Consider the following 16504-nt stretch of genomic DNA (forward strand, 5'->3'; position numbering starts at 1 on the left):
CATCATGACACAATACCATAAATAAGGGGCCTTTTCCCCCCAATTATGATCACATTCTTGACACACTTATTTGCTATCTGATAGTACATTTCTGACTTTAGCATCTAAGTGCCATTTGCATCTCCACCCCCCATTTGGAGCAACTCTCACACGAAGGTTTTCAAAATCGATCAAGTCATCATAAACCAATCAACGACAATGAAGATGATATAAAACATGCTAACAACAACGAATCTAGACTTCAAAATTCACTTAGAAGGAATAACATGAGAGACTCTCCTTCGCCCATAGCGCCTTCACCAAGGCGTAATCAAAGACTAAGATTTGATTTCCCTTGTTGACAGTTAAAAATAGTGTAAATAATGGTTTATATTTTTTTTTGACAAAATGGTTTATATTTTTTAAATTTGATTGTAAAAAAAGTGGAGAAAAGATTAAACTTAAAAAAAATAAATATATATAGGGTTTTTCTAACCTGTGCAATCTTGCACAACTTAAGGAGTAATAAATGCCTAATTTTTTGGGTTTTTCTAAAATCTTATTAATGAGTCATTTAATTAACCATTTCTTAAAATCTTTTCTTTCTTTCTCCTATTTTTTTTTCCTGAAAGGCTCTCTCTCTCCTTTTACAATTGCCAACGAATCAGATCACAGTACCCTTGCCATACATACATACTTCTCGTTGAAATTTCAATATTAATTAGTGATTCATGCAGGTTCCTATCAATCAATATATTACCCTACAATCAAATTCTAAATGAAATAAAATATTGTAAATTAGAGAGGAAAGAATCATAATCTTTAACATTGAATTTTGTTTAATGGGCAAAAGAAAAACTGATGAAGATTAAGGGGGAAGGGACGAAACATAATTCATGGAGAATTTAATTGAAAATGACAAAGATTAAAAGTGAAGGTCTGATACGTTCCTACAGGCTCTATTGACAAAGATTAAAAGTGAAGGTCTAATGCGGGTGAAGGTTAGGATACACAAGTGACTGTTTTTGGGTACCATACAAAAAGCTTATTTAACCCTTAGTAGTAGGTGAATAGGTTTTAGATGTAATTCTAAATTGTCCCTTTTGTTGTTTAAATCAAAATACCTCCCCAAAACAACTCAATATAAGACTTTGGCCAAATTAATTTCTCCATTATTAATTGACCAGAACTAATCTATAGAACTCTTCATCAATCTTTCACCAAACAATAAATGTTAGTCAAACAAAAAACTTATTATTTGTCCAGAAATTTCTTTCTCAGGTTCTCACTCTAACACCATCATTTTCACCGTCATTATCATTTTCATATAGGTCTCCCTCTCTCTCGATCTGCAATTTGCGATCTGTTATTTCCCTTTTGCAATCTGTAGTTTCTTATGATCATAATTTTTTAAGGAGAAGAATGCCCAAAATTAATGGCTAAATTTCAATGGATAAAGGAGAAAATTGAAATGAAAGAAGGCAAAAAGTCCAAAATAATAGCCAAACGAATGCCCAAAATTAATGCTCCCCAATTAAAGTAAAAAAATAATATTTTACTTAAATGTTATTTACTTGATTAGGTTGTGAATATATGGCATTTATTAATTTATAAATGTCAAGATATCAAAATTTATATGGACTAAATTTTGTCATAAAAGGACAATTCATCAATTTTTTATTTGTCAAAAATTTCATCAATTTTTTAATTAATATTCAAAAATCCATAAATATAATTACATACAAATTTGGGGTGACACTCCAATAAACCCCTTGTATCACATAAACCCATTGAAGAGGTAACTCATCTCTAATCCTAGCCATTGAATAAAATACTAATATATATATGGTAAAAAAATCATTTTTGTATGATACACAAAAAAAGTTGCTTGTGTATATTAAATGTCACCTCTAATGCGTTCTTCCTACAGGCTCTATTGGCAAATGTTAATATGAGAGAGAAAAGAAATACTAGTTTTTAAGAAATGGTTAATTAAATGACTCGTTAATAAGATTTTAGAAAAACCCAAAAAATTAGGCATTTATTACTTCTTAAGCTGTGCAAGATTGCACAGGTTAGAAAAACCCATATATATATATATATATATATATATATATATATATATATATATATTGTCGTGGCGTTGTGTATACATGGAGTGCCACGTGTGCTGTGTGTCCACGTGGACGTACGAGGAAGGAATGAGAATCAAAATCCAAAGTCTTTTCATCATTTCAATCATCCCTTCTTCACCAACAACACATTCCATTCCTCGCTTCCACTCCAATTTCCACCAAATTCCAATTACAATTTCACCGATTCTCTCTGCTCTAGAAACTCAGTGATACGCTTACCTCAGAATGAGTTTTCAAGACTTAGAATCCGGCCGGCGAAACCAAATCAACGGCAAACAAGACCCGACGCAAGCGGTGGCTTCCGGCGTGTTTCAGATCAACACCGCCGTCTCTACTTTTCAGAGACTCGTTAACACTCTCGGAACCCCCAAAGACACGCCCGAACTCCGCGAGAAACTGTGAGAGATCACTCTTCACTATCGCTGAATAGGAAATTTTGTTGGTTACTTCAATTTTAAGATATTTGATTGGTAATCTTTTTCTATAGGCACAAGACGAGACTTCATATTGGACAATTGGTGAAGGATACTTCGGATAAGCTTAAACAAGCTAGTGAAATTGATCATCATGCTGATGTTAATGTCAGTTTTAAGCTTTTGCTTCTATTCATCTCTTTCTATTTCAATTGCATGTGCAAATTAATCAAAGTTTAATGGTATCTAATGCGTGGTAAACCATCAATTTAGTCTCTAAACTATGCAAATATAACGGTATCTAAGATGTTATGGACTAAATTGACGGATACTTTAAGGATTAAACTGACGAATTTCATATAATTTACAGACTACTTATTATATTTATATTAGTTTAGGGATTAAATTGGAGAAAGTGATAGTTCAGGGGTTAAATTGATGGTTTATTCTTTTGAAATTTGACTGATGGTTTAGGTGAACATATTATTAGTTTTTGAATGAATATTATGTTCAGCCTTTTCACTTACGGTTTCGGTGGCGGTTACATTTGTGTTGTAATTTATTTTTATGAAAAATTGAGGATGATTACTGCTGATGAGACTGTAATTGCAAGTAAGATGTTGTAAAGTTGTGATTGCAATTGCGGTTTTTAACTGTGATGGAACCTTGCTTGTGAAATAAATGTTTGTTGCTTGGTTATCAAATCTTAAGACGATACTAACAAATCTTAAATATTTTTTGAATCGTAATCAAATCTTATTATGAATCATAAGATATACTATCAATAAAAATATTGCTTTTAAAGTAAAAACAAGTTGACACATCAAAATTATAAGATGATATATCATCGATGGAACTAAAAAATAATCAAAATTCATCTCACAAACCAAGGGTCTGTTTGGATTGACTTATCTGCTGACATAAGCACTTGTGAGACTGTTTGGGAGAACCTATGAAAACAACTTATGCCATGTTCATACTAAATTGATCATAATGAATCGGGATTCAAGATGAAATTCATGTTCAAAATAGATACACAATAGAGCTTTGTATTAAATTGAGATACGACTTGTATGCATCATAAGATACTAATAACCATGTTTTTTTTTTTTTTTAAGGAACTAATAACCATGTTCTGTTAGTTGTTTATTGCTTTGTGACGTGATCTTGAATTATTTTTCTTTTTACTTGAAAATAAAATGAGAACAGATCTTCAATTTCTTTATTGTATTTGCAGGCAACCAAGAAGATAGCAGATGCTAAATTGGCGAAAAATTTTCAGGCAGTGTTGAAAGAATTTCAGAAGGCACAACGTCTTGCAGCTGAGAGGGAGACAGCTTACACTCCTTTTGTTCCGCATGAAGTTCAGCCATCCAGGTGACTGACCAATGTTATTGGTGTTTAATAGTCGAAAGGGCAAGACTGCTAATGCGCTGTCTTACTAGTTTCTATTACCTATGCATACAATTGTGCAATACTTATAGCACGGGCTTTTCTTTCTGCCCTGCAGCTATACAGGCAGTGAAGTAGGTGTTAGTTCCGATAAAAGTCAAGAACAGCATGCCCTTCTTTTGGAATCCAGAAGGTGATTTCTTGTATCTTATACTATAGTTATTGAATTGACTTGCAGATCCACTTTCCAGATATTATTTATTTAAAAAACAGATCAATACCTTCCTCATAAACTTCGGATAATAATTAGTTTCCAATATAATATATGATGTGATAAAACAGTATTTTGAATGTAATTTTAGATCAAATGTTAGAGTCATGCATTTGCAAATTTATGAGGCGATAATCGATGCACTTCCTGTTCATGTCCTTTTCTTTGTTATGGGTTGGTAGTTCAGCAACATATAAATGCAATGATTCATGCATCATTATATTTGATGAAAAACTCAACATCAATTATTTCTCAAAAGGTTACTTCTTAAATTTGACCTATTGTATTATTTATATGTAATTATATTAGGCTGAAATGGAATTGACACCATAAGGTGACTTCTTTTAAGTTTTCTGGCTGGCGCGAAGAATTTGTTGACATGATCATTGGCAGTATTCTACCACATGAAATTAAATTTGATGAAAAACTTCACTTTTCAAATTTAACCATTTGATTGTTGTAGTTTCTTAGCTCCTGCATTATTCATTCTGCAGACAGGAGGTAATATCCTTAGATAATGAGATTTCCTTCAATGAGGCTATCATTGAGGAAAGAGAACAAGGCATTCAAGAAATCCAGCAGCAGATAGGTGAAGTAAATGAGATCTTCAAAGATCTTGCTGTGCTTGTTCATGAACAAGGAGCAATGATTGGTAATTTGTCCCCTCCCACCCTTTATTTTTTATTTTTTGTTGCTAATTATGCATCCTCTATCAACTCTAATGTTACCGGTCTAGACTAATTTATGTTAATTGATGGTTTTGTTTACAGTAGTTAGTTGATGTTAAAAATTTCATTTTGTAGATGATATTGGGTCCAACATCGAGAATTCTCATGAAGCCACTGCCCAGGCAAAATCGCAACTTGTTCAAGCTTCAAAGACACAAAGATCAAGTTCATCTTTGGTATATATAAATTTTCTTTTTATAATTGGGTTGTTGGTTTTAAGTATCCTCTTCCTCCCACCAAATTAATTTAGGTGTGGGAATTCTTGAGTAGATATAGATGCGCGCCATTGTTTAGTGAACTGAAACCTTCCTCACATATTGTACTGAACTTAAATAAGACTACAGCCTACATAATATATAGTTAATAACTTTAGGAGTTAAAAAGGGGTCATACACAGCTAAACCTAATAGAATATGTAGCCATTGGTTTAATTCAGTATGGTTCTCGGCTTGCATAATGTATTTCATTTCTATTTATATGGAGAAAGGGATTTGTTTTGGGGGGCAGGGGTGTGAGGTTTTGGTGGATGAATTGTGTAACAAGTAATTTCAGCACAATTTTCTAATTATGGGAGTTGAGGTAGATTTTTTCATCAATCCTTTTTCTTTTATCTTTTAAAGCTTCGTGTAATTTTTTCTGTCAATATCAAATGTTCTTCACTGTTTGTTGTGTTCCCCCTTTTATCTAGGCGTGCTTACTTATGGTGATATTTGGAGTCGTGCTTCTCATCATCATCATTGTTGTTGCTGCTTAGTCCATTATCAATCAAATGCAGTATTTACTGAGCCACAAAATCTCTCTTGCTGATAATTTCACCAAGTGATGTTTTACCTGATCTCATGAATAACTGGGTTTTGTCACTTTCTCATCTGGTTTCGTGCACGGCGGGGGAAATCACTTACTTTGTCTTCTCTTTGTTGTTTAGGGTGGTATGTTCTCCTCTCTATGTTTGTGTTTGGGATTTTAAGGATGTGTCACATCCTGCTTGTTGTGTAAATTATGTACTTGTTTATATTTAATAAAAGAAATATTTAATTCCTTCTTTACCTGTATTTGCTACTCAAAAAGCGGTATCTCGATCTAGGAAAATCATTTTTTCCTCCTCTTGGATTGCTGGTTTTCTTTTCCGATAATTGAAACTTATAGGTCTACATGACCAGGTCAAACTAGTAAAGGTCCCCTAGTTTGCATGGATATCTGAAGGAAAAAATTGATAACGAACATATGTGTGGAATTTCGCATGTGTCATTAACTGAAGAATTTTCTGAATATTAGAGCTGGAAAAAGCAGATGTATAACCGTTGAACCAATCAAAAGATAAACCCTGACTCCTAAACTGCAAAGTCATCTATATTAACATTACTTACAATCTGTGAAGTAAACCCTGAAATGCATTTGTTCAGCAAGTAAATAATGTAATTGCCTTGAAGAAAACATGGAGATAGTTCTTTATTCTATATATAGTTTTTGTTGTTATCTTGTTTCAAAATAATTGATGTGTTGAAACCTGTTACCTGGTAATTGTAGGTTCTAATTGTAGTTACAGTATCTCTAAATGAGTAATGCGTCAAAGGACAAGATACGATCTCATAACTGAGATTTACATAAGCATCTAATTAGGGATATAATTAGACTGCCATTAAATGTAAACCCTTGGTAAAAATAGAGAAACGGGGGAATTCATATTTAACTTTATCACTATAAATTTGATTATTACATATTAATTATGGATTATGATGTTACTTGAGCTATGCTCTGTGCACTATGAAGATATGTTTTCAGATGGGGTGAACGGTGGTGAGGTGGGCAGTAGGTGGAGAAGGAGACTTTTTTAGTGTAGGAAACTCTGCTTACTTTCATTGTAGGATAACATGGAGTATTTTTGGTCGGGGATCATTGATTCAAGCGGATTAAACTGTGTTTCCCTCCGTCAAATTAAGTGAACTATTTGCTTTTTCACACGTATTAACAAACACATGTTAACAAAAATGTATAAGTGAAGGGAAAAAAAATGGCTTTTAAGTGCTCTCCTAATTATTTAAGAGATTGAAAGTTTTAAAATAAAACAAAATATATCTATCACATAAGTATCTATCTTTTGACTTTTCTATTTCTACTAGTTTTTGATAAATAAATTCATTAGTGATATTTTTATTTTTGTGGTGGTCGGGATTCAAACCCCAGACCTTGCATATATTATGCATTTTTAGTATTTAATTACAAAATATATTAACTTGTTCAAATAAAAAAAATTGGGTGGCCAAAACTACCCCATTGACTTCACCTAGATCATTCATTTTTTTAGAAGACATTGGGTGATAGTAAAAAAAAAAAAACAGAAAACATAAAAGTAAATTTGAAAATAGGATATTCACCAAAAAAAAAATTAAAAATAAGATATTTATGATTTTATGAAAAACATATACATAGTTAATAAAATCATAAAAATATAAATTAATATGAACAATTTAATAAATGCACCTGTGAAAAAAATTAATAAATACATGTCTTAGACATGTACTTATTAATTCATAATTGCTCTAAAAAAAATTCAAAATCAAAATTTAAAAAAATGTAATGTAATAAAAAATAATTATTTCAATTTGAAATTTATTTGGGTTATTTTAAATTGTGGACTTGGTATTGCTACTTTTGAGAGGATCCACTTTAAAATACTTTCTTCTTGTCGTTGTCGTGGTCTTGGACGGGGTAAAAAGCTGTCTAAAAGAATGTACAATTCCAAACAAGATACTGGCCGTCAAAACATTAAGGTCACCGAGAATCTAAGTCAGAAATTAAAACAGTAGGGACAGGCAACACAAGGACAAGGGGGTGGACGAGGTTGCCGAACGGTCAGAAAACGTAGAGTAAAAAGAGCTGTTGAAGATTTGTTGCTGGGCCATGCAGCAGCCAGTCATAGTTCCAAGGGTGGAAGAGAACCATTGAGAAACTTGGATGAAGAATGGGATGTAGAAAAATTTAGTCCTATGGCTCCTGTTCACATTGGGGTTGCTGAGAATAGTAACAGTGCTGAAGAGGTGGAGTCTGATGATAATAATGCTCAAGCAGTGGAATCCGATGATGATGCTCAAGCAGTGGAATATGATCATGGAAATTGGGAGATAGGTTACAACGGTGTCTCCCCTAACAGATGGGATAGGGATTTGGTTGGAATGAGTGATGAAGATGTGGACAATTTTGAAGATGAAGAAGACAATGAAGAGGAAGATTCTGAGGAAGATGTTATGAGTGAAGGTTCGGATGGAATGCTGAATAGAGTAGTGAATGTAGGGGGCTCTGAAGATGTTATGAGTGAAGATTCTTCTGATTAGAACATCCATTTTTAATCTGATCAATGTAGGAATTTGCATATTAAGGCTGCTTTACATTTTTTTATCGCAGTTTTACGAATACGTCAGTTCCATGTTTACAAATCACGCGGCTGAGTTAATGGTTGAGTAGATTTAGTGTATATTATCCATGCAAAATGGAGCCTTGTATTTTTAAGCTTTAAGCATAGGGCTTTGTAGCCAACTTCATTTTGTTGTTGTTTTATCATCCTCTCCTTGTAATAGATGCTCATCAACTAATAAAGTTTTATTACACTTCGACTGTCTTTTTCATTGTTTGAAATACTTGGCCCTGATAAACTACTTTCCAATCTGAAGTGAGCCAAAGATTAAGCTTCAAATATGTCGAAAATGTTACAGTGCTTAATAGGGGAATTACCTCTACTTTTAAATTATCACGTAAAGATTATGAAGATCTGCCAGAGTTTTTTTTTCTCTCAAAGGGTGTAATTTTTTAAGGGAGCCTTGGCGCAACGGTAAAGTTGTTGTCATGTGACTGAAAAGGTCATGAGTTCAACTTTTGGAAACAACCTCTTGTGCAAAAAACAGAGTAAGGTTGCGTACAATACATCGAATGGCGGGACCCCTTCCTGGACCTGGTGTATGCAGGAGCTTTAGTGCACCAGACTGCTTTTTTTTAGGGTGTAATTTTTTAGTAAAGACAATTTAATTTTGAAACCAAAGCCATGATGTTGCTGGCCTTACCTAATGGCCAATGTATGGAAAACTTGTTGTTTATTGATTATTTAATAATGCAGATTGCAGACTACATATACAAAAAAATTAAGTACTCTGGCAATCATAATTCAAAATAGTATATCTCAATCCTTCAAGTAATAATGTTGGACTTTATTTATGACACAAGGGATCTCACATAAACTACATAGACCAAAATCATAAAATGGAAGAAAAGAGAGTTAAGAACAAGAGCAAAACAAAGACTACTGAACTATAGTACTATACACAAGATGCACTTGGTAATGGTTAACACTTTATTATGACGCTATGAACATTTCTTAGTTCTGGCTTTCTGTTTCAGCATCAACCGTGCTAGGGAATGTGATGTTGAATTTGATCCTAAGATTACCCTTCTGTGAAGGATTCTTGGAAATTGGCATCCTTTCGCCGGCAACCACTTCTTCATAGGATGGATCAATTCCATTGTCTATGGCAATGGTCAGACCTCGTCCATCCAAAGTAGTAAGTTGGAAGGTGTAGCTTCTGCTTAGAGCTTCTCCTTCTGCAAGTAATATCTTTTGTGTCGTAACCAAATCATTACCATGTCTTGTAAATACATTGTGAGGATTCTCGTCAATAATGAATACGATATCTGCAGCAATGACATTTGGTTGTTCATTTCCTTTCTCTGGGAAAGTGATTTTCGTTCCCTTTTTCCAACCTGGTTGGATTTCAATTGTTAGTATTTCCTCCACAGGTACAGTTTTGCTGCAAACACACATGCGGGATATTAGATGAATAAGTTGCTACTTGTAGACACACATGAAAGGGAACGGGAATACACAGTTAGTAACGTCTAATGAGAAGCTTGTATTTTGCAGTTATTATAAAATGTAGTTACAAAGTTGGTTTATGTGACAATATGTTTGTGTAAAAATAATCTACACCGCCAGTTAGAAATGTATTGAAACTTTATATATCAACAAATCCAACAAAAAACTCTCATTCTGCTCATGAAATTTAGTTCTGAGAAAGTTCAAGTTGAAGTTGATGTGAATTAAAAAGCCAGGGGAAGAGCATTTACCCGCTTGCATATGCAATTTCCCTTGAGATCTTCATCTTTTTGGAAGTACCTTTAAAAAGTTCCTCAAGGCTGCAAGGCAATTTAATTTCAATGGGAGGTGCCTTGCGTCTTGGAGCTTGACTCGTTTGTCTGCTTTCTCCAAATACATCTTTGCCGAAAATATCGCCAAAAGTCCTGGACACCCACGACTGACCTCTCATGCCCATGCCTCTGCAGCCGCCGCCCCTCATTCCCATTCCTCCATAAGGGCTTGAAAAGCCAAAAACTTCTGCAAATATGCCATCTGCACTTCTGGGATTGAACCTAAACCTTCTGCCATCATGAGTTTGGAAGTATGGAGCTGCACTGTCACCTGCTGTAGGCATTTCATTTTTAAGGCTGCTCTCTCCATACTGATCATAAATTGCTCTCTTTTGCGGATCACTTAGAACCTCCATGAAGCCAAATCAATATACTAAGTCAGATTCTGTGAACATTTCATGGTTTGTACATCCCCATTCCCCACAACATGGATAGACAGAGTTGGTTCATGAATTGATGAAACTAACTCAAATTGAAATTTTACTGAATGATGGAAAATAAGTACAACAAGGTGAAGCGACCCTTATAACATTACTCAACAACTGAAAGTAACTAACTGACTCAACAGCACACAATTCTTTTTATTTTGGTAAAACCAAGGTATCATCTACGTGCAACTGTATAGAAAATCCTTTGAAGTAACTAAGATCAATTTAAGAGGTTGACCTATCATAAGATATGTTTTTCCATATACCACGGCCGGAGATCAAACCCTGGACCAATGATGCTTACATGGCACTCCTTACTTAGGATGAAAGTCAAATGCTTATCAATCTATAACTAAATGAAAAACATCGCAAATAGCGCCACATTCAGATTGGATAATGAAGGAAAAAATTGAAAATTGAGGATTTTGGTAAGGGTCAAAGTTCTAAATTCATAAAATTCTTTGACCCTTCTTAGGGGATCCTCAGTTTTCATCCGACTGTATATCACTGATTGTAGCCATCAAATTGGATCTCAAACACACAAAATTAATCCTCAAACAAAAGACAGTAAACAACAGAAACAGACAAAAAATCTGACCAAAACAGAGAAACAAGATAATCTGATCTGTAACTAACAACATCCTCAGAAACATGAATGATCAGTTGACCATAGTTTTGTAGCAATTAAACTAAACTAAAAACAAGATGAAGTTACATATACCTCATATGCTTCGGATATGAGTTTGAATTTAGTCTCAGCATCATTCTTATTGTCAGGATTCTTATCAGGGTGCCATTTCATGGCAAGTTTTCTATATGCTTTCTTCAACTCATCATCTGTAGCATTCTTGTCAACCTCCAAAATCTCATAGTAATCCAAACCCATCTTCCACTACTTTGCTTTCACTTTTCTCTTCCACTCAAGATAGGACTTTCTTTTCTTCAGGTTTTTTGTCTTGTTTCTGGATTGTGTAATGATTATTATTGAACAGGACTATGGTAAAGAATACAATTGTTGATCAGAAACTTAACTTAATGTGTAAACATGTATTTATTTATTTATTTTTTTGTCAAAAAAAATGTATTTATTTATCCCCAACAGAAAATTTCAGCATTAGCTGATCATGATCCACAAACACCGACAGACATGGTGTGTCAAAAATACAATCAATTTACTTAGCAATCTACATATTTACCCTATCTAGCAGGAATTTTGAACCTCTCCAATTTTGTTGTAACATATAAAACAGAACATCAGAACCTTGTTAAAGTATAGTGAGAATTCACCGTTAAACAACACAATAATAGTTAAAATATCTGAGGAGTCAGACCATATAAATAGTAATCAGAAAAATAAGAATGCCAACTTAAATGTTAATTTTGCACTATGAAAAGAATTTGGTATACTTAAAGTTTGGCCTAATTACTGGAACTGACAAGGTTTCTAGAAAATGGAAAATAAAAATAACCATCATGTAATGGGTTTGATCAAAACAGAGGATTTTTAATAACCTGTATGTTTGCCTTATCCACCAGGCTAGAACCATGGAAAATCTTTTTGCAACAAATATTTGCATCGATACAGTTTCAAAAAAGGTCGGGCAAGAACTAAGAGTGTCTACAAACAGAGCAGGTTATGTGTAAATTTAGCCTCCAATTACGCACAACAAATCTACTGTCACAGATTAAACCTTTATTCTTGGTCATGGAATCAATGACCATCAGAGAAAGTCCACACATTAATACATTTCAGTCACAAACTACAACTGTCAGCTTCAACAAACTTCTGCTTCAGCTCAGCCAGCAATAGCTCAGTAGCTCCTCGAACTTTTTTCCGATCCCAAAGTCCACACATTAATACATTCCACATTCCCTCATCCGGAATGCAGCCATTTAATATCATCTCCTCCAGAATTCGAGTAGCTTTGTTCAGGTCTCCTCTCTTGCAAAAACATTTGACTAAACAATCAAAAGTGCCAATCTCAACAGAGATACCCCTAGTACGCATGCTAAGATACAATTGGAATGAGCGAGTTGGATCAACATTATTACAAAGACCTTGGACAACCATGTTATGCATTCTGACATGAAAGCTCCAACTTGCTCGATTAGGTGAGATACCGCCAAGAGCCATCTCATCAATGAAGTTTGCTGCTTCTTGAAAGCTGCAAGCAGCACAAAGGCCGTTTATGATTCTCCCGTACATCCCTGCATCTGGTTTCAACCCTTGAAGCCGCATCCTGTCAAGAATCTCTACAGCTTCTCTATGCTTTCCTTCTTTACACAGTCCATTGATTAAAGTACTATAAGTGACCATGTTAGGCAAAAGACGTCTTCTAACCATCACTTCTAACAACTCCATTGCTTGTGAAGAATGTCCACTTTTACACAAACCATCCATTAAAGAACTATAAGTAAAAACATTTGGCTTGATGCCATTTATTATCATCTCTTCGAGCAATTCTATAGCTCCGTCCAAATTATTAGATTGACACAAGCCATGTATCAAACTAGTGTAACTAACAACAGAAGGCGACAAACCTTTCTCCTCCATCTCATCCAACAGTTCCTTTGCCTGACTAATTTTTCTAAGTTTGCACAGCCCATTAATCAACGTACCATATGTATACGAATCAGGCTGGCATCCACGATTGGGCATTTCACGAAATAGTCGAAAAGCAGACTCAACAGTTTCCTCGTTTTTGCAGAGCGCCTTGATCAAAATATTGAGGGAAACAACACTTGGTGGAATACCCTTTTCTCGCATCTCCTTGTAAAAACCAATAGCCTTTTTCACATGGTTTTCCTCCACAAGAATATCAAATACCGTAAGGTAAGACTTCTGCGTCGGCTTAACCTGAAAACCTTCCATCTTATAGAAAACCCTGATGGCATCAAGTGGCCTATGCACACGTCCATAACTTCTACATATAGTTAAAAACACGTCCTCCGTAACCTCGCAATCTTCTTGCTTCATTCTCTCTAACATTCCTTCAGCTGGCCTAAACTGATTCACAGAAACTAGCCTATGAATCATTGCACCGAAAGTGTTGTGATCGTGACGAAATCCATTCCTATACTCATCTGTTGCAGAATCAAACATAACAAGAGCTTTGTTTACGTCCTTTTTGGCTTTTATTAGCTTTTCAACTACTGAATTTGTAATTTGCTTTGGCCACTTAAACAAAGTTTTACTAGCCATGATAACCCAAATTGAAAATACTTAAAAATGAATGATTTTGGAAATTTGTAAAAGATACTACACTGAATCTGGTGGAACAATCACTGTTGAATAGTTAAATCACCGTGTGTTCAATGTTGGAGTTAGGTTTAGTTTGAGACTTGGGTGAAGCATTTCATCAAACGGGTCTCGTGCAAAATGAAGCATCAACCTTTGAGAACTGTGTTAACTGAGATTGAATAGAAAATGCTCACGAAATCAAAACTGTGATTGGAGAATTTAATGGAAGCCGTGTTACCTTGATTTACTGGAATGCAACATCGTCGTCGTGTGTTCCAGTTATTTTGTCCGATGTAAGAAGAAGAAGAAGAAGAAGAAACTGTTTGTCTATGGAAGAAGATTTAAGAGGGATTGATGCCATTCAAAAAAAAAAAAAAAAAAAAAAAAAAAAAGAGGGATTGATCGCACGAGTGAAGCGTGTGAGTGACTACCATGGATTTCTACGTTTCTAAAGTGTTATGCACGAAACCACGTGAATTAACCACCTGTCCCGACACCAACGTCGGTATGATAAATAAATAAAATTACAAAAGAGATAATCGATAAAGAGTAATGATATTTTGACATCCATTTGATGACAACTTTGTTGACAACCTTGTTTTTCTCACTTCTTATTGGTCAAAAACAATGGAGAGAGAAAAAGGAAGAGAGAGGATAACAACATCATGTGAGTATGAGAGAGAAAGTTGTCCAAAAGTTGTCAAAAAGTGGTTGTCAAAATATCATTTCTCATCGATAAATTTGGATTGCACTCTAGTACTCTACTTTCTTTTGATAATGGATAATTAACTTTGTCCTGTGAGCTTATCTCAGTTGTTAAGGACAATGCATAATATATGCAAGTTTGGGGTTCGAATCTTGGACATCACAAATAATGGATAATTAAATTTGTCCTGTGAGCTTATCTCAGTTGTTAAGAACAATGCATAATATATGCAAGTTCGGGGTTCGAATCTTGGACACCACCAAAAAATTTGGATTGCACTCTAGTACTCTACTTTCTTTTGATAATCGATATAATCGATAAGCAACTTTGTCCCGTGAGCTTAGCTCAGTTGGTAAGGACAATGTAAAACTCAAAGGACAATGCATAATATATGTAAGGTTTGGGGTTCGAATCCTGAATACCACAAAAAAAAAATCGATAAGTAACTTGAACTTTGAGTATTGATGTAAAAATTGTAATTTGTAACTATTTTTATAAATATTCTTTTATTCTTGAGATTTATTCTGATTCTAATAAGCTATATAGTCCAACTCACCTAAACTTTTTATAATAATAGAGACTGTTTTTTAATGATTTTGTAGAAAATAATCACATTAAACACTATTGTATGTGTTACTTATGGTTTAAAAAACCCAAAATCTAAAAATAATTAGAAAATAACCTTTTTTTTAAGGAAAGTTGCTTATAGCATTTCATTAAAGATAATATTGTTTATACAGTGCGGGATATTAAAATAAATGACAGGACTAGCTAAAAAAGTGGCCTCCCCTGCAAGTGCATGAGCTGCCGCATTCGCTTGTCGCCTAGTGAACTCAACCTGAGAGTTTGTGAAGTGAGTGTAGAAAAGGGATTGGCAAGCCGAAATGATATGTCCAAACTCGGAAATGTTGTCTTTCTGAGAGTGAAAAACATCATAAGTAATTTTAGAATCCATCGTGAAGTCCACATTATCAAATTGCATATCACTTAGCCATTCCAAAGCATGATATAAACACAAAGCTTTGCCAACCCGAACCGGATGAACAACATCAAAACTAACTGTTTTAACGAGCACATAAGCACCATCATCATCTCGCACACAAATACCAATATTGGTTCTGTTCTTCAACGTAGAAAAGCCTGCATCCACGTTGCACTTAAAGCGATCACGGGAAGGTCGTTGGCAAGAAACATAAGGCACAAGAGGCTACTATGCAGAAACAGCCGAGGCAACATGAGATTGATGCAGGTGCGCAGCAGGCTGTTGAGCAGCAGCAGCTGGATTCTGCAGATGTGCGTGCTGCTGTGTGGGTGCAGAAGTTGTTAACAATAATTTTTCAAAAAATTATTTTGAGAATGGTGATTTTTGTCTACAACAAAATGATATCAATTAAGCGAACTATTTGCTCTTTTCACACATATTAACAAAAAAGTATAAGCGAAGGGAAAAAAATGGCTTTAAGTGCTAAGAAAGACCTCCTAATTATTTAAGAGATTGAAAGTTTCAAAATAAAACAAAATATATCTATCACATAAGTATATATCTTTTGACTTTTCTATTTCTACTAGTTTTTGATAAATAAACTCATTTGTGGTATTTTTTTTTGTGGTGGTCGGAGTTCAGTGGCGGAGCCAGGATTTTTATAAAGCCCGGGCGAAAAAAAATTTGCAATACATTTATAGGGGTTTACATAAGAAATTGCAAGCAAATAATAAAAAATTTAAAGAAATTGCCCAATTTATAGGGGTTTATATAAGAAATTCAAGGGGATTTACATAAGAAATTGCAAAAAATTTGGGCCGGAGCTCGGGCGAGCCGGGCCTTAGAACCGCCCCTGTCGGAGTTTGATCCACATACCTTGCATATATTATGAATTTGTAATATCTAATTACAAAATATATTAACTTATTCAAATAAAAAAAATTGGGTGGCCAAAACTACCCCCATTGACTTCACCTAGATCAATCATTTTTTTAGAAGACATTGGGTGATAGTAAAAAAAAAAAACAGAAAACAT

At 34.4% G+C, this 16504-nt stretch overlaps 2 protein-coding genes and 1 pseudogene across 6 annotated transcripts; 1 reads left to right on the forward strand and 2 right to left on the reverse strand.

Annotated features, from left to right (window-relative positions):
- Positions 1-2215: 2215 nt before the first annotated feature.
- On the forward strand, positions 2216-5964 carry LOC146920723 (syntaxin-22-like). Of its 2 annotated transcripts, XM_085714182.1 has the most exons (7): positions 2216-2512; positions 2602-2695; positions 3765-3904; positions 4038-4112; positions 4685-4842; positions 4994-5094; positions 5607-5964. In XM_085714182.1, the coding sequence occupies exons 1-7, from the start codon at positions 2340-2342 to the stop codon at positions 5670-5672; spliced, it is 807 nt and encodes a 268-aa protein (XP_085570308.1). In that variant the 5' UTR covers positions 2216-2339; the 3' UTR covers positions 5673-5964. The 2 variants fall into 2 exon arrangements, with proteins under 2 accessions (XP_085570308.1, XP_085570307.1); XM_085714181.1 differs by lacking the exon at positions 5607-5964 and having other exon boundaries at positions 4994-5313.
- Positions 5965-9056: 3092 nt separating this feature from the next.
- Positions 9057-14173, reverse strand: LOC146920724 (uncharacterized). 3 transcript variants are annotated; one of them, XM_085714177.1, is made up of 4 exons: positions 12052-14173; positions 11261-11533; positions 10031-10461; positions 9057-9714 (listed from the first exon to the last, which is right to left on the reverse strand). In XM_085714177.1, the coding sequence occupies exons 2-4, from the start codon at positions 11423-11425 to the stop codon at positions 9285-9287; spliced, it is 1026 nt and encodes a 341-aa protein (XP_085570303.1). In that variant the 5' UTR covers positions 11426-11533; positions 12052-14173; the 3' UTR covers positions 9057-9284. The 3 variants fall into 3 exon arrangements, with proteins under 3 accessions (XP_085570303.1, XP_085570304.1, XP_085570306.1); XM_085714178.1 differs by lacking the exon at positions 12052-14173 and having other exon boundaries at positions 10031-10453; positions 11261-11400; XM_085714180.1 differs by lacking the exon at positions 12052-14173 and having other exon boundaries at positions 10031-10496; positions 11261-11382.
- On the reverse strand, positions 12213-13741 carry LOC146920725 (pentatricopeptide repeat-containing protein At5g46100 pseudogene; annotated as a pseudogene). Its single transcript, XR_015011888.1, has one exon. The product of XR_015011888.1 is annotated as a pentatricopeptide repeat-containing protein At5g46100 pseudogene (transcript).
- Positions 14174-16504: the final 2331 nt, after the last annotated feature.

Source organism: Medicago sativa, chromosome 5 (genome assembly GCF_051527215.1).
Source record: "Medicago sativa cultivar Bolivia chromosome 5, Bolivia_mono, whole genome shotgun sequence".
Taxonomy (NCBI): domain Eukaryota; kingdom Viridiplantae; phylum Streptophyta; class Magnoliopsida; order Fabales; family Fabaceae; genus Medicago; species Medicago sativa.